The sequence below is a fragment of the Danio aesculapii genome, chromosome 14, assembly GCF_903798145.1.
Source record: "Danio aesculapii chromosome 14, fDanAes4.1, whole genome shotgun sequence".
NCBI classification, from domain to species: domain Eukaryota; kingdom Metazoa; phylum Chordata; class Actinopteri; order Cypriniformes; family Danionidae; genus Danio; species Danio aesculapii.
In genome coordinates, this window is record NC_079448.1 from 1,004,920 (window position 1) to 1,032,419 (window position 27,500).

Genomic DNA, 27,500 nt, shown 5'->3' on the forward strand with positions numbered 1-27,500 from the left:
TGAATGAAACAGTTAATGAATGGGTGAGTGAGTGAGTGAGTGAGTGAATGAATGAATGAAACTGTATGAATGAATGAATGGGTGAGTGAGTGAATGAGTGAATGAAAGAGTGTATTAATGAATGAATAAAGGAGTAAAACAAAGAGTGAATGAATAAATGAAAGAGTGAAGGAATGAAAAGTAAATGAATGAATGAATGAAAGAGTGAAGAAATGAATGAAAAAAATGAATGAATGAATGAATGAATGAATGCAAGAGTGAATAAATAAGTGAACGAGTTGACTAAGTAAATAAAAGAGTGAATGAATGAATGAATGAATGAATGATTGAATGAATTAATGAATGAATGAGTGTTCAGCGCATGTTTCTCATCTGAGTGTTTCCTCAGTAGAGTTTCCTTCACCAAAGACTGACCGACAACACAGCTTCCATGTGCTTTACCTGGGAATGACGTCAGTGCTGCGGCCTATAGGTAAAACACACACACACACACACACACACACACACACACACACACACACACACACACACACACACACACACACACACACAAAACCTCTTTTCCACATATGATGAACTGAAAGACACAGTAAAACCAAAGAGTAGCTTTCAGAAATGAGCTCGTTTCTCCATCGTATTCGCTCATTCAGTGTCAAAACAAACCAATTGTAGAGAATACATTCCTATACACTGCTGCAGGTCAGAGGTCAGCTGAAGTGTGTGTGTGTGTGTGTGTGTGTGTGCGTTCTGGTTGTTTCAGGGATGGACATGATCAACGGAGCCGTGGAGAATCTGATGTCCAGCGCAGGGAAAGAGGACTGGACGCCGGTGCTGCTGAACGTTGCAGACGCCACCATCACCGTCATCAAAGAAAAGGTGATGCTTTCTTCCACATTCCTGCTGTCTCTGCGGCTCCCTTCAGTCAGTGTTTGTCAGATGCTGTGCATTTAAACTCCGCATGAAGTATTTATTCTGCATTAAATGTATTTATTAACATATTATCAATATATTTTGATCTACACTCAGTTTACTTTAATAATACTGAAGAAATATTTATACTTTTTTTGAGCAACCAAGATGGTGCCCCCTTTCAGAGTTAGTGCCCAACGCAACCTGCCTAATCTGCGTATAGGGCATACCTGCCAACACTCCCGTTTTTCCCGGGAGTCTCCTGTATTTCAGACCCATCTCCCGGCACCCTCCCGTTTTGTTATTTCTTCTGGAAAACTCCCATAATTTCACCCCCCCCCCATGTGCCAATCGATACTGATGTTTTAAAAACGTCCATTTCCTGCTAACGTTTAAGCACTGTTAAGCGTGTTCGTAAACAGCGCTGATTTGCCATAGTGTTCACCAGTACTCAACAGAAATGACTGTGATTGGCTGTGTTTGCACTCGGTAAACATCAGTGAACTGATGGCCTTCACGGCCAATCACAGTCATTTCTGTTGAGCACTGATGAACACCATGGCAAATCAGCGCTGTTTAAAAACGCTGCTCAAACATTAGCAGGAAATTAAAACATCAGTACCAATTTGTGCCGAAATTCAGTATCGTGACACGTCTAATATAGTAAAAGAATCAGTTCATTAACTTGAGTTTGATAAATGACATCTAAAACGTGTGTTTGGGAAAGATAACATTAGCTAACTAGCGCCATTTCCCTAAACGTAGCTGAAATTGAGTTCTGATATCCCTTTTTATTTGAACTATCCATTCAGAACGCACTCGGAAGGCGGCGAAACTATAAATTTGTGTCACTTTCTCTTCGCTGATAAGATATACACAACGATACGCCATCGTAAATGTCGCTCCTGAGTGACTCCTGGTGATTCTCCCGGGTTGCTTCCAACCGCAGCCATGCTTTCGCTTTTAAAATGGCGGCCGTGTGAAATCAGTCTATAGCAAACTAACAGTTATAGAGAGGCTATTAATATGCAGTTGCTATGGAAACCGTCAACAGAAGGTCCGCCACTCCAAACGTGGAAGCAAGCGCTCAGACTTGCCTTGAAGATTATCAAAACAAACAGACTGAGATCTCATGGCCGCCATTTTAAAAGTGAAAGCGAGGTTGGCTGTGGTGAGAAGTTTTTTTTTTCAGTGGATTAACTTGCATGGATTAATTAATCACCTTAAGATTACCAATGTGAGCTAGCATAATAAACTCTGGACATTTTCATTTCAAGCTGACTTTCACTGTGATGGAGGCTGAAAATGTCCACTCTGCGTATTCTTTTATCAGTGTGATGCACTCGTGAAGTGAAGTGTGTGAAGGAGTTATGGAGAGGTTTATTCACTCGTTTCTGTGTTGTGTCGGACAGGAAGAGGAAGAGGAAGTGATGGTGGAGTGTCGCGTACGCTTCCTGTCCTTCATGGGTGTGGGACGAGACGTTCATACGTTCGCCTTCATCATGGACACCGGGAACCAGCACTTCCAGTGTCACGTCTTCTGGTGTGAACCCAATGCCGGCAGCGTGTCGGAGGCCGTGCAGTCCGCCTGTGTGGTGAGAGACACTCACACGCTTCTCATTTAACCCCTTAAAGGGACAGTTCACACAACAATGAATATTGACTATTTACTCTGCCTCAAGTGTTCCAAATGACTTTATGAGTTATAAACACAAACTATTTTGAAGAAAGCTGAAAACCTGTAAGCACTGAGGAAAATCAAATACTGTGGAAGTCAATGGTTACATGTTTTCAGCGTTCAACAGAAGACAGAAACTCATGAAGGTTTAAAAACAAGTAAAAGACGAGTAAACGATGACAGAATTTTCAGGTTTGGGTGAACTGTCCCTTTAAATGTCCCCGTCCAGCCACAGGGATGCTTGCTTTAGAAATTACTTCATGATATTGCAACTAAACCCTGCTGAAAAATACAGCTTAAACCAGCATAGGCTGGTTGGCTGGTTTTAGCTGGTTGACCAGGCTGGTTTTAGAGGGGTTTTGGCCATTTCCAGGCTGCTTTCCAGCCATTTCCAGTTTGGTCCTAGCTGGTCAGGCTGGGAGATGACCAACTAAAACCAGCTTGACCAGCCTAACCAGGCTGGGAGCCCAGCTTAAACCAGGCTGGTCAAGGTGGTTCTAGTAGGTTTTAGCTGGTCATTTTCCAGTCTGACCAGCTAAGACCAGGCGGGAAATGGCTGGAAACCAGCATGGAAACGGCATAAACCCCTCTAAAACCAGGCTGGTCAACCAGCTTAGGCTGGTTTAAGCAGTTTTTTTCAGCAGGGAATCCTGATTTAATCACAACACACTGTATATTGCTAGAAAACTCTAAGACAGGAGTGTCCAAACTCAGTCCTGGAGGGCCGGTGTCCTGAAGAGTTTAGCTCCTACCCTAATCAAACACACCTGAACCAGATAATCAAGCTCTAACTAGGTATACTAGAACCTTCCTGGCAGGTGTGATGGAGGAAGTTGGAGCTAAACTCAGATGGACACTGGCCCTCCAGGACCGAGTTTGGACATCCCTGCTCTAAGACTTCTGAATACATACTTTTCCATGTTTTTATTTTTGCTTTTTGGTATGTAGGAAGAGTAATAGATTAGAAGATATTTACTATCACCCTACAACCATCTGCAGTTACATATTTAAAGCTTAATATTGTAGTCCAAACATAAATCAACCATGACACACTGTATATCATTTGAAAGCTGAACATTTCTAATTTGCATATCTGCTGACTTATATTTGAGAAATATTACTGAGCAAAGGTTATTTATTAACTTGCGGCATGATACTTCTCATACTGTGTTCACCAGACGTGGCACGCACAAATGAATTGCGATGTTTGTGCATAAATAGACTCGTGAACATTTTTAGTTTACTCGCTTCATTCACACATAATATTCACTTCATAATAGACACGGATTCACATCATGGGCTGGGCTTCTGTCTGCCCGGTGACTCTAGCCTCAATGTTAAATGGCTAACATGGATTTTATTGAGTGGGTACCTGTGTTTATGTGCTTTAGGAAGGCTGAAAAACAGCATAGATTCATTCGGCGCCATGTTTGAGTCCACTAGATTCTTTTAGAGATGCACCAGCTCTGTGAGTTCATCAACTCCTCCAGAAACTATACCTGGATGATGGAGGCTTTCAGAGGTGCTTCAGACTGAGCCGAGCCCAGTTTGATGAGTCCGTGGCGCACACGAAGGAATCGCGATATTTGCACGTAAATAGACTCGTGAACATTTTTAGTTTACTCGCTTCATTCACACATGATATTCTCTTCATAATAGACACAGATTCACATCATGGCTTCTGTCTGCCTGGTGACTCTAGCCTCAATGTTAAATGGCTAACATGGATTTTATTGAGAGAGTAGCTGTGTTTATGTGCTTTAGGAGGGCTGATAAACAGCATAGATTTGTTCGGCGCCATGTTTGAGTCCACTAGATCCTTTCAGAGGTGCACCAGCTCTCTGAGTTCATCAACTCCTCCAGAAACTATACCTGGATGATGGAGGCTTTCAGAGGTGCTTCAGACTGAGCCGAGCCCAGTTTGTTGAGCTGTTGTCCGGTCCTCAGCAGGAGGAATTCCATGCCCTACAAGAGTCTGCTGAGGTTCAGATTTTCCAACTTGGGCGATTCAAGCGTGCAAAACACTCAACTCGCACCGCTTCATTCACGTGAATTGCACCGTTTGCACTGCCTTATTTATGCGAAACGCATCGCAGGATGTCTATTCGCATCTTTGCATTGTCTTCACATGTAAATCTCTCGCTCTTGAGGCTTCATCCGTGTCTGGTGTGAACACAACATTAGAGTCGTAAAGCATTACTTTGCTACAGCAATCCACATGGAGTCTATTTTTAGATGTTTTTAGTGGCTAAATGTAAATCAAATACCACCAAACCAACCCGTACCACATTAGAATTTAATGTCTACTTTACAAATATTATCAGAAGTCATGAAAACATATCAAATATTAAGTATGAATATATGCTCACCGGTGGATAGTGAATGACACCTGGTGGTCATGTTTGGTACTATCACATACAGTACAGTTTTAGGTATACCATAAAAACAATTATGATCAGTTTCAATCAATCAATCAATCAATCAATCAATCAATCAATCAATCAATCAATCAATCAATCAATCAATCAATCAATCAATCAATCAAAATAATAAATAAGAAAACAGTGGGCGTGGCTTATTTTTGTCTACTGCGGGCTGATTGGATGTAGTAAAGTAGATGTTTCATAGAGAAAGATGGGGAAGGGTTTGGGGAGAGTTATTACAACCTAACAGACTCGTCCTGCTCAACATTTCTGTTTGTTGTCATAGCGATGTCAAAACTGACAGCTGGAGGGGTGTGGTTAAGTATGTTAGCCCCGCCCAATACCTCAGACAGACCTAATCTTAGAATTGAACTGAAAACAAACAGGAAGTGCATCTTTAGATTTCAATATTAGATTACAAGAGCTATTTTATTTCCTAATGACCTACACAGATGAGTTGTTCACCACAAAATTAGCAATGCAAGCTAACTAAATCAATATGGTTAGTTTGGATTTCATGTGCACTTTAATTCCTATGTGATTTGTCGAATGTAAATAGTTTACAGTAGTGTGTGTCTGTGTTTTCCAACAGCTGCGCTATCAGAAGTGTTTGGGGAAGAGCAGCTCTTCTTCTGCGGTTCCTGCAGATTCTGTGACCCGCCGTGTGACCTCCAGTGTTAAACGTGGCGTCCAATCAATTATAGACACTCTGAAAAAGAAGCCCGCCCCCGAGCTCCCCAACCAATGACGGAGCAGCAGCGCTCTGACGGACAGCAGGTGTGTGTGTGTATTTACTGCTGCAGCGAGGAGAGAAACACACACCGGCGGACACACAGAGATGTACAGCAGATAAATGAGGGGCTGGAGATATATGCGTGTGTGTGTGTGTGTGTGTTCAGCGTCTGAAGCGGTGACTGTGCCGAATGAAGCATGCCTCTGCCTTACACACACAAACACTAAACACACACTTCATGACTGTCATTTACTGCAAACTACACACACTCTCACTGACTCTTTGTCTATCTGTTTATCTCTCAATTCAATTCAGTTCAGTTCACTTCAATTCAATTCAATTCAATTCAATTCAAATAAGTTCACTTTACTTGTTCAATTCAATTCAGTTCAGTTCAGTTCAGTTCAGTTCACTTCAATTCAATTCAATTCAATTCAATTCAATTCAATTCAAATAAGTTCACTTTACTTGTTCAATTCAATTCAGTTCAGTTTAGTTCAGTTCAGTTCAATTCAATTCCGTTCAGTTCAGTTGTTCAGTTTAATTCAGATCAGTTCAGTTCAGTTTAATTCAATTCCGTTCAGTTCAGTTGTTCAGTTTAATTCAGATCAGTTCAGTTCAGTTCAGTTCAGTTTAATTCAGATCAGTTCAGTTCAGTTCAGTTCAGTTCAGTTTAATTCAATTCCGTTCAGTTTAGTTGTTCAGTTTAGTTCAGTTCAGTTGAATTCAGTTCAGTTCAATTCAAATCAGTTCAGTTTAGTTCTTCAGTTCAAATCAGTTCAGTTCATTTCATTTCAGTTCAATTCAAATCAGTTCAGTTCAAGTGTTTAGTTCAATTCATTTGAGTTTAGCTCAATTCCGTTCAGTCCTGTTCAGTTCAATTCAAATCAGTTCAATTCAATTACGTTCAGTTGAATTCAAATCAGTTCAGTTCAATTCAAATCAGTGCAGTTTAGTTCAGTTCAGTTCAATTCAGTTCAATTCCGATCAGTTAAATTCAAATCAGTTCAGTTTAGTTGTTAAGTTCAATTCAGTTCAGTTAAATTCAATTCAGTTCAGTTTAGTTGTTCAGTTCAAATCAGTTCAGTTCAGTTGTTCAGTTCAATTCAGTTCAGTTCAGTTTAGTTGTTCACTTCAGTTCAGTTTAATTCAGTTCACTTCAATTCAAAAGAGCTTTATTGGCATGACTTGTCAAGTATTGCAGATTACATAATTAATAAATATCATTATAAAGTGATTATATAACACACATACATACAGAAAATAAAAGAAAACACACTATTAGAATGTTGATAAACACAAACAAGAAAGAAAAACACTAACATGAGGATTAAAAAGACAATGAAAGAGAAAAATGTTACTGTGATTATCGCTCTATTTCTGTCTCATTAAAGCATAAGGAATAAGGAATTGAGCACAGTAACATTACCCTTTTAACATGTCTACGTCAAATGAGAAGAAAAATGATTTTCCATGGACTACAGAGCCTGATATTTACAACCTTTAATTTCAAATGTGTTAAGAATCATCTTGTAAACTGTGTGGACATATACGTTTGCTTTATATATATTTTGTAGCTAATTTGGCTTGTTCTCGTCAAAAATACACTTCTTTGATTATTTCTATGAATTTCTCTCTCTTCTCTCTCTCTCTCTCTCTCTCTCTCTCACACACACACACACACTCTGGAAACTGGATGCTTTATAAGAAAAACGTTCCCCAAGAAATGTAGAGGGAATTTTCTGGTGCTGTGTATAAGTGTCAGATTTTAGTGCGGAGCTATGAAACGTAAAGCCTGACAGATGTTTTCATCCATCATCCTGATGTGCAGAGGAATCCTGTAACACAACAGAGTCTGTCTCAACTGCTCATACTGTAATGGGACGTTTCTGATCATCACACACACACACACACACACACACACACACACACACACACACACACACACACTCATTCACACTAAAGCCTGAAAGATTCACTACACAAGTGTGCAAATGCAGATGTGAATGCCTGGCGAATGCGCGCTCCTTGTTTTCAGTATTGACGAGAGATGTGTTTTATTCAGATCGTCTACATTAATTGTAAACCCTTAATTAACAGAAGAATCACATTTATTTTTATTGTTTTAATGAAAGCATTTATGTGAACATTTCGACTACATAGTTCAATGTTTAATAATAGATTTCTGGCTCATAGAGGTTGACATACAGGTAAAGACAAAATTATTCATCCTCCAGTGAAATTGTCATTTTTTAACAGCTAAATTTTAATCAGATGCAAAAAATCAGGGGTGTCACGCTGGCTCAGTGGTTAGGACTGTGGCCTCACAGCAAGAAGGTCGCTGGTTGGAGTCCTGGCTGGATCAGTTGCCGTTTCTGTGTGGAGTTTGCATGTTCTCCCCGTGTTGGTGTGGGTTTCCTCCGGGTGCTCTGGTTTCCCCCACAGTCCAAACACATGCGCTATAGAGGAATTGATCAACTACATTGGCCGTAGTGTATGTGTGTGTGTGTGTGTGTGTCTGTGAATGAGAGTGTATGGGTGTTTCCCAGTAATGGGTTGCAGCTGGAAGGGCTCCGTAAAACATATGCTGGAATATTTGGCGGTTCATTCCACTGTGGCGACCTCTGATAAATAAGGAACTAAGCCGAAGGAAAATGAATGAATGAATATATTATGAATCAGTCTTACAGACTACTTAATCAACAGACTGCTTACATAATAAATGGCATAAATATCATTTATCATGACATTATCTTCCATAATGTCATGATAAATTTAATTTAAATGCTTCTTTTTTGATAGAAACCTCTGAATCTATAATGCAAGACGATATAATGATGATTGAGAGATGAAAAATTAAGTCTTCAGGTGTTTTAGAGGCTGCAGAAGATCATTCACTGCTGAGGAACAGAGAAAGTAAAGGTTCTGGAAATGAAAAGCTTCCTCAAAAACTCCTGATTTTTCAATATAATGATGATGCATGGATAATCAAGTAAATCCAAGTTGCTTCAGACTTGAAATATTATTTACAATATCAAAGTTACTCCTATGTTTATTTTAGAAAAGTAGCAAAATGTCTGACAACATAAACAAATGAAACAGCTACACTAAAAAGTAACGCTAACAGTGCTTTATTGCCCCCTTGTGGCAGAACTGAAGATGCACACAGACTAATATTGCATTATGAATAGTGACGCATGACCTCCAGCTTGCTTTGCGTAAAAAAAAAGCATTTGCGTTCTTGCGTAGAGGATTTCAGGCTTTATCCGAGCTGAACACACATATAAGAGGAAACCCTGCTAAAATATACGCTTCAGATGTCAAATATCAACACGGGAATGTTATTTCTCACATGACGGTATTTTAAAACCCCCAGATCAACCACTAAGACACTCATTTTTACACCATATAAATGTAACATGTTGTGGAAATAAATGACATCAAAACAGAAGTCTCTCTCCGTGTGTTTATTAGCATGTAACGGCAGTGGCGTTTTAATTACTTCAGTAATAATGATGGTTATTAATAATAATATTTCTCTGGCATCAGAGCCACGGCCTCAGCTGCTTCAGTCTGCCTCTGAACAGGCTCGGCGCTTGAAAAAGGGGTGGAGTCCGGACTCTCCACTGCATGTGTGAGTGGGTGGGGCTTGGGTGGAAGGGAGGGGCTTGACTCCACCTCTGAGGAAAAACACTGTTTGAAAATAGAACTGGAGGAAATGAGATGGTTGCCGGGCGCAACACTTCATGTCGCCCTTTTGGAACAGCAGGAGGCGGAGTCACCAGAATAGAAGAGTGATCATCATTGGTGGAAACTGCAGCCGTGACCAAACGAGACAGACGGTGTGAACTGGAGAAAGGGGCGGAGCTGGGGGCGGAGTCTGTTCTTGATAAATTGCTCTTAGAGGGACATTGAGAACTGGTGGGTTTATCTGAGGAGATACAGAAGAATATGTTTTCAAAAATAAATCGTAATATAGTTGAAATAAAATCGTTAGCTAGTCTAGTTAACGTTACCGAAGTGCGCCGCAATCCGACTTTTGCCTAATGCCGGCTCTGATTGGCTTGCTTTCATTTCACGGTTCAAAAACTCCGCCACGAGCGATTGGTCGCTCCGCGTGACATGTGGGCGTGTCTTCACTGAGCGTCTTTGATTGGCAGGTGCTCTGTGACTCCGCCTCCCGCGTGGCTGTTTCTTGATTAGCTGGTTTGGATGAAGGCCGTCTAGTAAGCCTTTGGCTGCGGCGCGAGCGAGCACTTCCTGTGGCGTCTCCTTCACGTCAGGTTGTAGCTGTGAGAGAAAAAAACAAAATAAAAATGCACATTTATATAATATACAGTGGTCCCTCGCTGTAACGCGGTTAACCGTTCGTGACCTCGCAGTTTTACTGATTTTTTTTGTGCAATTTGACATGCATATTTTTATTTATTTATTTATTTATTTATTTATTTATTTATTTATTTATTTATCAGTGCATTGTGTTCTGCGTCCTGATTGTCGATCAATCTCCTGCGTATTTTGTTTTTTAATTCTCTTTAATTGTAAGTTTTTGTAATGTTGCTGTTTTAATTAAATTTCTAAATACTTAAAAATATTTAATTTCAGTAAAACTTATTTAAACTTTATATTGATATATAAAGTATTTCCTAGCAACAAGCTCAAAAATATTAGACTTCGTTAGTTATTTATTTGGCGGCATGGTGGCTCAGTGGTTAGCACTGTGGCCTCACAGCAAGAAGGTCACTGGTTCGAGTCCCGGCTGGGTCAGTTGGCATTTCTGTGTGGGGTTTGCATGTTTTCCCCGTGTTGGTGTGGGTTTCCTCCGGGTGCTCCGGTTTCCCCCACAGTGCAAACACATGCGCTATCGGGGGATTGATTAACTACACTGGCCGTAGTGTATGAGTGTTTCACAGTTCTGGCTGGCAGCTGAAAGGGCACCCACTGTGTACAACATATGCTGGAATAGTTGGTGGTTCATTCCGCTGTGGGGACTTCTGATAAATAAGGGTCTAAGCCGAAGGAAAATGAATGAATGAAATCTAAAATGCTGAATTTTTTATGTAAAAATAACTACATTAATATAAACAAAATTAAAATATCATTACAAAATATACACATATATGAAATTAAGACGCTGCTTCAAAGCTATTTTTCTCTTTATTTGCACTCAATGTGCATGTGTTGTGAGTAAAATGTTCATTTGTGTCCTCAAAACTTTTGCATATGTGAAAGTTTAACTTTGAGGTGTCCTCTTTGAGCTATATGTTTATAGATATTTACATATATTTTTTAATTATTCTCTAAGTTTGTGCATTTAATAAAGATTTAACAGTAGGTGATGTAAATCATAAAAGGTTTTTCTCATAATTCAGTTCAGTGTGTGTTTCCTACAGGATCAGCTGCTGTCTCAGCACCACACACACACTCACAGTGAATTATTCAGATGTTGTGTGTGTGTGTGTGTGTGTGTGTGTTTGAGGACATGAGGTTTTGCCCGGCTGATGCTAACGCATGCAGACATGAGGGCTGAATTATTCAGTTCGTCCTCGTCCTCTGAACATCACACATTTATTGGCCGTCCTGCTTCTGAAGCAGCTCTGGACCAGATTGCGGTCATTATGTTTGTCCTTTAGCTGAACATCAGGTCACACACACACACGTACAGGTATCTTTATAGGCTCTTCCCAAATACGTAATGATTTTTCTAGTGTTCAAACCCAACCCTCACAGGAAACAATCTTTATTTTTACATTTTCAAAATACTTAATTCTGTCTGATTTATGAGCTGTTTTCCCCATAGAGACAAAAAAAAAGATTAAAGGGTACTGGTATTGCAATACTTGTGGGGACATTGGGTCCCCAAATGTAATGTCACACACACACTTGTAGATCTATCTTTAAAGGCTCTTCCCATAGTCATAATTACATTCGACTGTAAAAGCTGTATATTGGGGACCAGAAATGTCCCTGACAAGGTCAAAAATGTACTGGTATAGCTATACTTGTGGGGACATTGGGTCCTCAATGGTAAAACAAGTCGCACACATGCTTGTAGATCTATCTTTAAAGGTTTTTCCATAGCCATAATTACATTTGACTGTAAAAACTGTATATTGGGGACCAGAAATGTCCCTGCCAAGGTCAAAGGTGTTCTGGTATTGCTATACTTGTGGGGACATTGGGTCCCCAAATGTAATACAAGTCACAAACACTTGTAAATCTATCTTTAAAGGCTCGTCCCATAGCCATAATTACATTTGACAGTAAAAACTGTATATTGGGGACCAAAAAATGTCCCTGACAAGGTCAAAATTGACTGGTATTGCTATACTTGTGGGGACATTTGATCCTCAAATTAAATACGTCACACACACAATTGTAGATCTATCTTTAAACCCATAGCCATAAATACATTTGACTGTAAAAGCTGTATATTGGGAACCAATGACAAGGTCAAAAAAGTAACGGTGTTGCTATACTTATGGGGACCCCCATGCAGAATGGAATACCAGGACCACAAACTGCAGCTCTCTTAGGAGGCGTCATCACTACTGAGTTGAAGCCTCAAAAGTGAGCGATCAGAATGTGCTGAAGACTTTTATCTGTCCCAGGTGTGAACGCACAGATGCATCATAAAAGAGGAGGGCGGCGATATATTTCCAAACACGCATCTAATAGGCTTTTTATGAGGCCTTCTTAAGCGGAGCACAATAATCTTTATTAGCGGCTTTTATTAGCGCAGGCAGGAAGGATATGGAGCTTTGATGAGGTCTGTCAGAGGAGGAATAAATATGACGGATGTCTGTAATCTGGCATCATGTATGAAGAGGGTCACGTCATCTTTTACTGGAGATCTGAAACTCTGATCCGTAGCGCTGCTGGGTTATTTTTAGAGTCAGATGAAAAGCGAGGGCGGGAAAGCCGGGATTCCTCCACAGACACAGCAGGATTAGTCAATGAGAACAAACACGGACGGCCAAAAACCCCAGAGAAACTCCTCCCAGCATGCTTTGAGCTTCAGCCAGAAAAACAACATCACACGCTGAGGAAAAACAACACGAATCTGCACAATATCTGTTCTCGCACATCTACCCGTCGCTAACATCTGGCTTAAAATATACCTTTTTTTGGTAGCACTTTACAATAAGACTGTATTAGTTAATGCATTTACCAACTAAACAAGGAGCAATACATTTATTGATCATGTAATTGATCACTTACATTAATTGTTCATGTCAGTTAATGAAAACAATGTTCATTATTAGTTATTATGTTAAGTATGAATTTGGATGTTAAAAATGCATTAGTAAATTAATAAATGCTGTACACGGTTTTTTTTTCATAATTAGTAAATACATTACCTAGTGAAACTTAAAGCGTATACATGTATATTTATATATTTTAAATAAATTGTACCTAATTCATTAACATAATATAGCTTTCTCTAGTTTTATAATGAAAATGTACTCTAAAAAAGATTTAGGCTACTGTATCAATGTGAAGAAATTAATATTATTAATTATTAATGCTCTAAAATAACTATGAACTAAACGGTGAATACACAATACCATTCAGTATACACTGTATATATATGATATGTAACATGGGTGGTTCTAGAAGTGCAGGTATGAGGTTCAAAAACTAAAAGTTCAATTAAATAACACAAAATACATCAACTTATCTCTAAAAATAATACTGTATCTCTATTTAGGGAGATTTGGTCTTACATATATGAACTTAAAGACTCATATACCTATTTTTTTGACTGTCTCCACCTCCCAAATCATGCATTCAGCTTCAGTCATCCTCAATTAATAAATCAAATGTTCATATTTGTGTGTTTACTCTAGTAAGTTAATTAAACATTTGCAGGAAACAGCTATTTTTGGTATTGTTTGTAATTTCAGTGATATAAAAGACATTTAGTGTGTGTTTCTGTGTTCTGTTCAACTCAATCTGTAAGGAACTGATAGACAAAGCATGTGACGTGATGCCACTTTCTGTGGGGGGAATCTCTGGAAGGCATTCATTAGCTCAGGATTGTTTACCAATAGTTTTAGATTGTCAACTTACTGTGATATTTCAGTCAATTTCACATCTACCTTTTAAAAACAATAATGTGATGAAAATCCATTAAGATATTACCTAGTTTAAGGTCAGCATCTGGAGCTAAAGCACAAATGCTGGAAAATGTCAACTCTGTTAGTGCTTTAAAAAGTGAAACAATAAGAACAATTAGCAACAGTCAGATGTTCTCTATCATGGATTCTGCATTATTTTACATTAATAATGACCTCAGTTTACTGTAAAATATACATTTGTTTTCATCATAATAGCATAACATCATATATCATTTGCTATCATTCCAGTTTAAGGAAAATGAATGGAAAATGCTTGAAATGTGCCATAATTCTGGACTGAGACTATTCATTCATTCATTCATTTTCTTTTCAGCTTTGTCCCTTTATTAATCAGGGGTTGCCACAGTGGAATGAACCGCCAACTTATCCAGCATATGTTTTACGTAGCGGATGCCTTTCCAGCTGTAAACCATCACTGGGAAACTCCCACTCTTGCTATCACACTCATACACTAGTACGGCCAATTTAATTATTCAATTCCCCTATAACGCATGTGTATGGAATGTGCAGGAAACCGGAGCACGCCAAGATGGGGAGAACATGCAAACTCCACACAGAAACGCCAACTGACCCAGCCGTGACTCGAACCAGTGACCTTCTTGCTGTGAGGCGATCATGCTACCCACTGCGCCACCGTGACACTCGGAATGAGACTATATATTTATTTATTTTGAAAAGTCGTAGCTTGTTTGATTGAACATTCACTCTATTTTGTGCGTTTGACAGACGCAAGGTGACTCTTCAGAATATACAGAGCACGTAAATCCAGTCAGTGTTGATTTGATTGTGTGTATATTATTCCCTAAACACATCATTAGTGATTTATCTGCTAAACACAAACAGCTCGATCAGACACAATCTGGGTTTGCTCTCAGTGCGCAGCTGCTGATTTACACACACACACACTCTCTCTCTCCCAATGTCAGCATGTCATTAGAACACTCAGATAATAATAAAATATGTTCTGAGAATGCTGATTGGATGATTCACATGTCAGTCACACTCATGGGGTGGGACTACACTTATGTTCACAGCTCACTTCGGGTGCGTCTCAATCAACGCCTTTGTTCACTAGTCAGTGCACTAATCAGGTCACTATCCATATTAGCTGCTGTCTCTATGGCAAAATTCTTCCAGTGCACTGAAATGTTCGTGCCCTAAAAAGTGCACTGTGAAAAGCATCGATACGCACTACTGTATGTGCCCTTAACGGAAGTTCAGAAGCATCAAATATGAATTAATAGTCCAAATCATGAACGTAACGACAAACGAGAGACGCTTTTCTCAAAAGAATGTCTTGTTTATTTATTTTTAACATGAACAAACGTAGCTAGAACGGCTAGGAAACATTTAGCAAACATTTATAATTGTTTAGTAGTTGAAATATTAGGAAACAATCAAATTATTTAGTTATAATGTACTTTTAAAAACTAGTAAAATTAATATATGAAGAGGATTAGCTCTGCTGTTGTTTATAAACTGCAGTTCTGATGTTGTACAATGAGGATGTTCTCATGTCACAGTCAGTGTAGTGAACCAAACTCATCAGTGCCCTTATTAGTGTGCAAATTAGTGCATATGACAGACTGATGAACGACCTCAGGAGCTAGAGAGCTGATTGAGACGCAGCCTTAGTGTTTCAAAGCAAATAAAAGATATTGCTGTGTCCCAATTCGCATGCTATCCATCCTAAATAGTATTGGAGAATAGAATTAGTGTCCCACACTGTGAGCAACATAATGATCCGGTGATGAGGAAGCAGTAAGTCACAGAGCTTGCAGACTTTTTCTGTCGCACACTCAGTAGTGTACGTAGGCGAATTGGGATGCAGCATGTATATGTGTTTGGAACATGACGAGAGTGTGTGTGTATTAATGTTGTAATGATGACACTGATGATTTACCTGTCGTGTGAGCAGCGCTAAGAAACAGCCGTTATTATGATCTGAAGGCTCCAGTGTGAAGAATCTGCTCTTCATCTCCTCTGACTCCTCATCCTCAGTGCTGCAGTCCTGTAGGAGAGCTGGACAACTCAAGCTGACACACACACACACACACACACACACGCACACACACACACACACACACACACACACACACACACACACACACACACACACACACTTATTTGCAGCACAGAGAGTAAGGGCGGGGCTACTCATAACTACACAGCTGATTGGAGCACAGAGAGAAAAGGCGAGGTTAATCATGGTTAAAGCTGATTGGATCATAAAGAGAAGGGGTTGGGTTAATCATGACTAGACAGTTGATTGGAGCACAGAGAGAAAAGGCGGGGTTAATCATGATTATAGCTGATTGGATAATAAAGAGAAGGGGTGGGGCTAATCATGACTAGACAATTGATTGGATCATAGAGAGAAGGGTTGGGGCTAACCATAACTACACTGCTGATTGGAGCATAGAGAGAAAAGATGGGGTTAATCATGACTATATAGCTGATTGGATAAAAGGGATGGGCGGGGCTAATCATGACTACACAGATGACTGGATTAAAGGGATGGGCGGGGCTAATCATGACTACACAGCTGATTGGATTAAATGGAGGGGCGGGGCTAATCATGACTACACTACTGATTGGATTAAAGGGATGGGCGGGGCTAATCATGACTACACAGCTGATTGGATCAAAAGGATGGGCGGGGCTAATCATGACTACACAGCTGATTGGATTAAAGGGAGGGGCGGGGCTAATCATGACTACACTGCTGATTAGATTAAAGGGATGGGCGGGGCTAATCATGACTAGACTGCTGATTGGATTAAAGGGATGGGCGGGGCTAATCATGACTACACAGATGATATGATTAAAGGAAGGGGCGGGGCTAATCATGACTACACAGCTGATTGGATTAAAGGGAGGGGCGGGGCTAATCATGACTACACAGCTGATTGGATAAAAGGGATGGGCGGGGCTAATCATGACTACACAGATGACTGTATTAAAGGGATGGGCGGGGCTAATCATGACTACACAGATGACTGTATTAAAGGGGTGGGCGGGGCTAATCATGACTACACAGATGACTGTATTAAAGGGATGGGCGGGGCTAATCATGACTACACTGCTGATTAGATTAAAGGGATGGGTGGGGCTAATCATGACTACACTGCTGATTGGATTAAAGGGATGGGTGGGGCTAATCATGACTTCACTGCTGATTGGATTAAAGGGATGGGCGGGGCTAATCATGACTACACAGATGACTGGATTAAAGGGAGGGGCGGGGCTAATCATGACTACACTGCTGATTAGATTAAAGGGATGGGTGGGGCTAATCATGACTACACAGCTGATTGGATTAAAGTGATGGGCGGGGCTAATCATGACTACACAGCTAACTAGATTAAAGAGTTGTCAAGAACACAGTAAACTAAAGTGTGTGATCATGATAACATTGTCTTTGCTGACGCACACACACACACTGACCTGTAGGGTGGCGCTGTGGGCAGATCCTCTTGTGTTTGTGAGAGAACCGTCTGCAGCACCTCCTCATTCTCCTCTGAGTAAACAGAACAGGTGGAGTACAGGACCGCACGCACCTGAGGAACTACACACACACACACACACACACACACACACACACACACACGCGCATAATAAAATCGACCATATAATTATGAATTTGTTGAAATGACTTTGGTCCACTGTTGGATAATTACGAGTGACGCGACTGAGGAATTACACACACACACTCACACACACACTCACACACACCATTTACATTTACTGTTCATTGACGGCTACAATTGATTCACGGTGGCTGTTAAATAACGATGTGTTAAACGTAATTTGCAGGGAGGGACAGATCTTCATGCTCAATAACCACTGATAAATGGATCACAGACACACACACACACACACACACACACACCAGATCAATACAACACAAATCACAGCTGAAATGATGATCATCAATACAGGGAGGCATGTTCAAATCACTCATGATGATATTTAAAACCCGTAGATCAGCTCCAGTCATGACCCCAACCCTCACAGCAAACCATCTGCACTTTACATTTCCAAAATGCTTCAATCTGTCTGACTATGAGCCCTTTTCCTCATGCAGACCAACAAAATGTCCCCAGAAGGTCAAAATTTACTGGTATTTCTATACTTGTGGAGACATATGGTGCCAACAATGTAAGAGATACAAGGTAAACACACATTTTCTCTCTCTCACACACACACACACACACACTCACAGTGGACGGCGTGCTGCAGCTCTTTCCTCTGTTGAGCCGCGAGCGTCTGCAGTTTCTCTGGAGAGACTGAACCCTGAGACAGATCCAGCAGGAGCCGCGGGTCTGAAACCAGTTCAGAACAACTGAGACTTGGTGAGATAAGTGTGTGTGTGTGTCAGTGTGTGTCTACTTTATATGTTGTGTGTGAGTGTATATGCTCATCTGTGTTGTATCTGCTGTGTCTGTCTGTGTGTGTTTGTGTGTCTGTCTGTATCTGCATTACATGTGGTTGTGTGTTAGTGAGTGTGACTGTATATGTGTGTTTGTGTGTGAGCGAGAGAGTGTGTGAGTGTGTACATGAGTCAGTATGTGTGTGTCTGTCTGTGTGTATGTGTCTGTCTGTGTGTTTGAGAGAGTGTGTCTGTCTGTGTGAGTCTGTATGTCTGTGTGTGTAACTGAGTGTGTCCCTGTCTGTGTGTATGTCTGTGTGTGTGTGTGTGTGTGTGTGTTAGTTTGTGTTTATGTGTTAGTATGTCTGTGGGTGTTATTGTGTGTGTGTGTGTGTGTGTGTGTGTGTGTGTGTGTGTGTGTGTTAAAACATGTTTGTGTGTTTATATGTGTATATGTGTGTTAATGCACGAGTGTTAGTATAAGTGTGTGTGTGTGTGTGTGTGTGTGTGTGTGTGGACCTCTCTTCTCCTGCATGATGTAATCCACAGGGTTGCTGACTGCAGACAGTGAACAGGCCGGCATCAGAAACAGCACAGTGACCTTCAGCAGACGCACATCACACACTTCCAGAGACTCCAGAGACGCCGAGAGCAGCTGCACATCTGAAAACACACACATTTATTCAACTTCCTAACAAAAACACACACGTTTAGAATACAAAAGCTACACTCACTGGCCACTTTATTAGGTACACTTTACTAGTACCCACGCTTGCCTTCAGAACCGCCTTAATCCTTGGTGGCAGAGATTCAACAAGCTACTGGAAATATTCCTCAGAGATTTTGCTCCATATTGACATGATAGCATCACACAGTTGCTGCAGATTTGTCGGCTGCGCATCCATGATGCCACCACATCCCAAAGGTGCTCTATTGGATTGAGATCTGGGGACTGTGGAGGCCATTTGAGTACAGTGAACTCATTGTCATGTTCAAGAAACCAGTCTGAGATGATTGGAGCTTTATGACATGGTGCGTTATCCTGCTGGAAGTAGCCATCAGAAGATGGAGACACTGTGCTCATAAAGGGATGGACATGGTCAGCAACAATACTCAGGTAGGCTGTGGCGTTGACACCATGCTCAATTGGTACTAATGGACCCAAAGTAAATCTCCCCCACACCATTACACCACCAGCACCAGCCTGAACCACTGATACAAGGCAGGATGGATCCATGCTTTCATGTTTTTGAGGCCAAATTGTGAGCCGAGCATCCGAATGTGGCAGCAGAAATGGAGACTCATCAGACCAGGCAACGTTTCTCCAATCTTTATATAATGTGAATAAACCCATTAATCAAGAATTAATCAAGACATTATTTAGTTTCTCCCTAAACCATTTTTCCCTAAAGAGAGTTTTCTTCTTCAGATTTAGTCCCCTGGAGACACTTATTAGCATTTTTCCACAATTTTTTCTTTATAAATCAGCGCTGCTTCTCCGTCATGGTCCTGGAGGAGCTCATTTGTGCACTTATATTTATGTATTCAGCACATTTATGTTTACATTTTACATTTCTGCATTTAGCAGATGCCCTTATTCGAAGCAACTTGAAGATGATGAACATCACAACCAATTTTTCTCTCAGACATTAAATTTTTAAAAATAGCAGATAGTCTTTTTGTATATTTTCGATATATTTATTTTCATATCAAATTGTACATGTTATTTACATATAATCATACAATGCAATTCATGATAAGAAATTAATAATAATATAATAATAATAAAATATAATAATATAATAATAATAATAATATAATTATAATATAATATAATATAAATAATATAATATAATATAATAACAATATAATAATAATATCATAATAATATAATATAATATAATATAATAACAATATAATATTATTATAATAATAATACAATATAAATATAATATAATAACAATATAATAACAATATAATAATATAATATAAAATAATATAATATTATATAATATAATATAATATAATATAATAATAATATAATATAATATAATATAATATAATATAATATAATATAATATAATATAATAACAATATAATAATATTATAATAATAATATAATATAAATATAATATAATATAATAACAATATAATAATATAATATAAAATAATATAATATAATAATAATATAATAATAATATAATAAAATATAATATAATAATATTATAATATAATATAATATAAATATAATATAATATAATATAATATAATAATAATATAATATAATATAATATAATATAATATAATATAATATAATATAATATAATATAATATAATATAATATAATATAATAATAATATAATATAATATAATATAATATAATATAATATAATATAATATAATAACAATAATATAATATAATATAATATAATATAATATAATATAATATAATAACAATAATATAATATAATATAATATAATATAATATAATATAATATAATATAATATAATATAATATAATATAATATAATATAATATAATATAATGCAGAGCCTTACTCTTGCAGCCCAGTTTGGAGAGAGAGTTCTGTAGTTCCTCTTTGTGCGATTGCGGTGCGTCTCCCAAACACACAAAAACGGTCTGACTGTAAGTGTTTGGTGTGTGTCCTTCAGTGAGTGTGTGTGCAGATGCAGACAGAGCAGCTGCAGAAACATGTGCTACAGTCTGAGCGGAGAAACATCCGGCCATGAGGACGTCTCCACCTGCAGCCAGCAGAGGGTGCAGCGCACAGGGGCCCAAACAACAAGACTTATCCTGAAACACACAACACAGACTGTTACATGACACACATCGTCAGACAAAACACACACTGTCACATACATCACAGTCACATACAGCACACTGTCACATACAGAAGTCACATACAACACACCATCACATACAACAGTTACACACAGCACACACAAGTCAAACGCAGGTTGTCACATGCAACACATACCATCACACACAACGCACACCGTCACACAGAACACACACCAACACATACAGTGCACACTGTCACATACAACACAGTCACATACAACACATACTGTCACATACAACACACACTGTCACATACAACACACACTGTTACATACAACACACACTGTCACATACAACACACACTGTTACATACACATACAACACACACTGTCACATACAACACATACACATACAACACAGTCACATACAACACACACTGTTACATACAACACAAACTGTCACATACAACACACACTGTCACATACAACACAGTCACATACAACACACTGTAACATACAACACATACAGTCACATACAACACATACAGCTGCATACAATACACTCACATACAACACAGTCACACATAACACATGCTGTCACATACAACAAATACAGTCACATACAACACACACAGACGCACATACAACACACACAGTCACATAAAATAATCAAATACAATACACAGTGTCACATTCAACACAATCCATCACATACAACACAGTCCATCACATACAACACAGTCCATCACATACAACACACAGTCACACACAACACACATCATCACATAAAACACACACAGTCACATCCAATACACACAGTCACATACAACACACAGCATCACATACAACACAAACCATCACATACAAAATACACTGTCACACACAACACACACTGTCACATACAACACAGTCCATCATATAGAACACACTGTCACACACAACACAAAGTCACACATTCAATCACATACAACACACCATCACAAACACCACAGTCACATACAACACATTCACATACAACACAAACCATCACATACAAAACAGTCACATACAACACACACTGTCACATACAACACAAACCATCACATACAAAACAGTCACATACAACACACACTGTCACATACAACACAAACCATCACATACAAAACAGTCACATACAACACACACTGTCACATACAACACAAACCATCACATACAAAACAGTCACATACAACACACACTGTCACATACAACACAAACCATCACATACAACACAAACCATCACATACAAAACAGTCACATACAACACACACTGTCACATACAACACACACTGTCACATACAACACAAACCATCACATACAACACAAACCATCACATACAAAACAGTCACATACAACACACACTGTCACATACAACACACACTGTCACATACAACACAAACCATCACATACAACACAAACCATCACATACAAAACAGTCACATACAACACACACTGTCACATACAACACACAGTGTCACATACAACACAAACCATCACATACAAAACAGTCACATACAACACACACTGTCACACACAACACACATTGTCACGTACAACACACACTGTCACATACAACACAACCCATCGCATACAACACACAGTCACACACAACACACACTCACACACAACGCACCATCACATACAACACCATCCATCACATCCATCACAGTCACACACAACACACACCAGCACATAAAACACAGTCACATACAACACACAGTCACATACAACACACACCGTCACACAAAACACACACCATCTCATAAAAAAGACAGTTACACACAAGACATTCTGTCACATACTACACACCGTTGCATACACCACACAGTCACATACAACACACACTATCACTAACACCACACCGTCACATACAACACACATCTACACACACACACACACAGATGGAGTGTGTGCACCTGTATGACGAGTCTGCAGTCGCTCAGTAATCTGGTGTCACTCAGTTCCCTCTTCACACTGTTGGGAAACACCAGCAGGTCGTGGCAGTGCTGGTCCTTACAGAAGGTTCGTCCCTCCAGCTGCCCGACAGATTTAACACGGACGAAGCCTGATGTGTGTAACACTTCACTGACCTCCTCCACACTACACACACACAGACGATGAAATTAGGTGTCAAATGAGCAGGAGAAATCAGTGTGTGTGTGTGTGTGTGTGTGTGTGTGTGTGTGTGTGTGTGTGACCTCCAGTGCTGAAGATTGGATCTGTCTGCAAATCTGTTAAATTTACAGCCACGGCCAAACACACATACACACACACAAACACACACACACACACACATACACACCCACACACACAATGTGAAATAAGACTGGTCACTCCAGAATCGAGGTTAAACAGTTCAGAGCCAGAATGCTGCCATATCTGAACTATAAATCACACACACACACACGCACACACACACACACATGCTCGTTTTCTACCTCATAAACAATAAATACCTTCAGCGGAAAATCCTACCGCAATACATGGAGATAAAAACAGCTTGATGTGTGTGTCGCACAAGACCTACCATGAAAAATGACTACAAATATCTAGAAGGTCTTTACTATATTTGTGTTTATAAACGTATAATAAATGAGCATGTGCCTGTGTGTGCATGTGTCTTACTCTGTGTGTGTGTGAGTCTGTGCATGTATGTATGTGTGATATATATATATATATATATACATACATGTGTGTGTGTGTATATATATATATATATATATATATATATATATATATATATATATATATATATATATATATATATATATATGTGTGTGTGTATGCGTGCATGCATGTGTATGTGCATATGTATGTGTCTGTGTGTGTGTGTGTGTTTGTGCATGTGTCTATATATGTATGCATGTGTGTCTGTGTGTGTGTTTGTGTGCACATGTGTTTGTCTGTGTGTTTGTGTGTGTTGTATGTGGATTGTTTTGTATGTGATGGTGTGTATTGTGTGTGACTGTGTAACAGTGTGTTGTATGTGATGGATTGTTTTGTATGTGACAGTAAGTGTTGTATGTGACAATGTGTGTTGTGTGTTGTATGTGTGTTTTGTATGTGATGGTGTGTGTTGTATGTGACGATGTGTGTTGTGTGTTGTATGTGTGTTTTGTATGTGATGGTGTGTGTTGTATGTGACGATGTGTTTTGTGTGTTGTATGTGGATTGTGTTGTATGTGATGGTGTGTATTGTGTGCGACTGTGTGTTGTGTGTGACAGTGTGTTGTATGTGATGGATTGTGTTGTATGTGACGGTGTGTTGTGTGTGAGTGTGTGGTATGTGGATTGTGTTGTATGTGATGGTGTGTATTTTGTGCGACTGTGTGTTGTGTGTGACAGTGTGTTGTATGTGATATTAAGTGTTGTATGTGACAATGTGTGTTGTGTATGACAGTGTGTGTTTTATGTGTGTGTTTTGTCTGTGATGGTTTGTGTTGTATGTGACACTGTGTGTTGTATGTGATGGTGTGTGTTGTATGTGACACTGTGTGTTGTGTGTGACAGTGTATTGTATGTGATGGATTGTGTTGTATGTGACAGTGTGTATTTTGTGTGACTGTGTGTTGTGTTTGAAGGTGATGTATCTGATGAGTTGTGTTGTATGTGACAATGTGTGTTGTATGTGACAACTTGTGTTGTGTGAAACAGTGTGTTTTGTATGTGATGGTTTGTGTTGTGTGTGATGGTGTGTGTTGTATGTGACACTGTGTGTTGTGTGTGACAGTGTATTGTATGTGATGGATTGTGTTGTATGTGACAGTGTGTATTGTGTGTGACTGGTTGTTGTGTTTGAAGGTGATGTATCTGATGGGTTGTGTTGTATGTGACAATGTGTGTTGTATGTGACAATTTGTGTTGTGTGAAACAGTGTGTTTTGTATGTGATGTTTGTGTTGTATGTGACGGTGTGTGTTGTGTGTGACGATGTGTTGTATGTGACATGTATGTATATATGTATGTGTGTGTTTGTGTGCATATGTGTTTTCTTTGCATGTGTGTGTGTGTATGCATGTATGCATGCGTGTGTGTGTGCACCTGCTGAGCAGCGTGTTGATCCAGGTGTACAGCAGCAGGTGTGTTTCTCTCTCCTGTCGGTGTCGGATGTTCTCGGGCAGGATTCTGTCCAGCGTCAGCAGGTCATGCTTGATCCGACAGCGAGCCAGCGACGCCACCAGCTTCGTCTTAAACCTTTCACAAAAGCACAAAATAAAAGGGCAGTTCACACAACAATCAGATTCTGCCACCAATTACTGAGCCCAGGGTAACACAAGAATCAGAGACTGAAATTCGAAACCTTCTAAGACCCTTTTAAAGCTCCCGTTAAGCGCTTTAAATGTGCAGTTTTTTTATTGGATGTTTGACGTACTCTCAACTGAAACATGAAGAGAGGGCGGGACATAGAGTAGCTCCTACCCTTTTAGAAACAGCCAATAGAGTTTCGTTTTTCTCACCGCTCTGCCAGTGAGTTTGAGCTCAAGTGCATCAAATGAACAGCCAATGAGAAGCAGGCGGGGGGCATGTCAGACACTAGAGAGCATTTGATTGGTCAGAAGATTAATTGAGAAACTGAAGTATGAGGCAACGTGGAAAAAATCATTGCTTAAGCAGGCAAACTGCAAACTTAACATGCTTACAGCAGTGTTTTTATTTTCTAAACACAAATTTTGTCACTGTTTTAATTATTTTGGTTAATTAGGGTAAAGTTAGGGTAATTAGGCAAGTCATTGTATAACAGTGGTTTGTTCTGGAGACAATGCAAAACTAATATTGCTTAAGGGAGCTAATAATTTTGAGCTTAAAATGGCTTTAAAACAATTAAAAACTGCTTTTATTCTAGCCGAAATAAAACAAATAAGACTTTCTCCAGAAGAAAAAACATTATTGGAAATACTGTGAAAATTTCCTCAATCTGTTCAACACCATTTGGGAATATTTGGAAAAAAACAACAAAAAGAAAATTGTTATGTGCAAATATAATAGTGTATATTGGCTTCCAGCATGTGTACGAGTCTCCATCACACTGCATTATGCTGCATCTGACACATAATCCCATTACCTTTCATGTTTAATTCAGTGAGTGGCGTCCAGTTGTCATCTCATAAATAAAGACAGTTGTTTCGCATCTGCATCCATGTAAGTGATGGACTGATTTATATGTATATTTCCTACATCAGCAGATCTCAGTGTTTTACTGAGATAGTCAGCTCCCTGATATACACAGCAAAACATATATACTTTTACTGAGTTTGTGTCTTGTTTCTAGTCCAATTATCTACAAAATTCTTGAAGTTATCTACAAAATGAAGTGAGTTTTTCATTAAAACAAGCAAAATAATCTGCCAATAAAATTACTTCAAGTTTATTTTAAGTGAGGATTGAGGAAACACTAATGAAAGGCGGCGTGCTAGCACAGTGGGTAGTCCAAACACATGCGCTATAGGGGAATTGGGTAAGCTAAATTGTCCGTAGTGTATGAGTGTGTGTGTGTGTGTATATGAGAGTGTATGGGTGTTTCCCAGTGCTGGGTTGCAGCTGGAAGGGCATCCGTTGCATAAAAAACATATGCTGGATAAGTTGGCAGTTCATTCCACTGTGGCGACCCCATATTAATAAAGGGACTAAGCCGAAAAGATAATGAATGAAAACTAATGAAAGAATGAAAGCAGTACGAGCAACAAATTATAGCGCTGACAACAAGAGTTTCTCAATTAGCCATTGTTTACAGAGGAAAATAAATAGTCTTGTTTATATATATATATATTACTCATAATGTATTAATATTTTATTTTTCAGAACACATCATTGTAGATAATTCAGCTCACTCTATCCTGTATTATATAGACTATAGTAATACTGTAAACTGCATTAGTAAAATGTGCATATCATGCTCAGTACAGACTCGAAATACACTGCGTATGAAGGAATGTTACAGTGAGCGTGACCTCTGACCTCAGGAGGCACGCCTCCACCTCACGGACCAACTTCACTGCCTCCTGATTGGCTGATTGCCGACGTGGGAGGAACTTCCTGTCCAGTAAATCTGTGAGCAGGACGACCACCAGACTCATGCTGCTGTCCGGCTGCAGACACAGACACACACACACACACACACACACACACACACACACACACACACACACACACACACACACACACACACACAAAATAAACAGCTCAGGGTTAACAAGTTGACTTTATAAACAATACTGAGCACCTCTGAATGTCCTGGAATGTTTGAGAAATGTTTAAAGATATAATGCTAATAGGTGGTACAATAATATAATATAATATAATAAAATATAATATAATATAATATAATATAATATAATATAATATAATATAATATAATATGAAATATAATATAATAATGTAGGTGGCAGGGTGGCTCAGTGGTTAGCACTGTGGCCTCACAACAAGAAG

At 39.1% G+C, this 27,500-nt stretch overlaps 2 protein-coding genes across 3 annotated transcripts in view; one reads left to right on the forward strand and one right to left on the reverse strand.

Annotated features, from left to right (window-relative positions):
- LOC130240227 (amyloid beta precursor protein binding family B member 2) overlaps positions 1-6,112 on the forward strand; it is a 43,372-nt gene extending 37,260 nt beyond the window's left edge. Inside the window, exons 11-14 of one of the 2 annotated variants that reach the window (XM_056471661.1) lie at positions 389-472; positions 761-876; positions 2,322-2,504; positions 5,603-6,112. In XM_056471661.1, coding sequence (XP_056327636.1) covers positions 389-472; positions 761-876; positions 2,322-2,504; positions 5,603-5,758 — 539 coding nt within the window. In that variant the 3' untranslated portion in view covers positions 5,759-6,112. The remainder of the gene's footprint in view (positions 1-388; positions 473-760; positions 877-2,321; positions 2,505-5,602) is intronic. The other variant, XM_056471662.1, reaches the window with a different exon arrangement.
- A 2,934-nt stretch (positions 6,113-9,046) lies between these two features.
- The window catches only part of LOC130241065 (putative methyltransferase NSUN7), a 39,864-nt gene continuing 21,410 nt past the window's right edge, over positions 9,047-27,500 (reverse strand). The window contains exons 4-13 of the mRNA XM_056472783.1: positions 27,030-27,160; positions 25,116-25,268; positions 22,992-23,175; positions 20,815-21,070; positions 18,776-18,919; positions 18,108-18,209; positions 17,332-17,452; positions 15,788-15,920; positions 9,760-10,033; positions 9,047-9,674 (exon numbers count right to left, since the gene is read on the reverse strand). Coding sequence (XP_056328758.1) covers positions 9,289-9,674; positions 9,760-10,033; positions 15,788-15,920; positions 17,332-17,452; positions 18,108-18,209; positions 18,776-18,919; positions 20,815-21,070; positions 22,992-23,175; positions 25,116-25,268; positions 27,030-27,160 — 1,884 coding nt within the window. The 3' untranslated portion in view covers positions 9,047-9,288. The remainder of the gene's footprint in view (positions 9,675-9,759; positions 10,034-15,787; positions 15,921-17,331; positions 17,453-18,107; positions 18,210-18,775; positions 18,920-20,814; positions 21,071-22,991; positions 23,176-25,115; positions 25,269-27,029; positions 27,161-27,500) is intronic.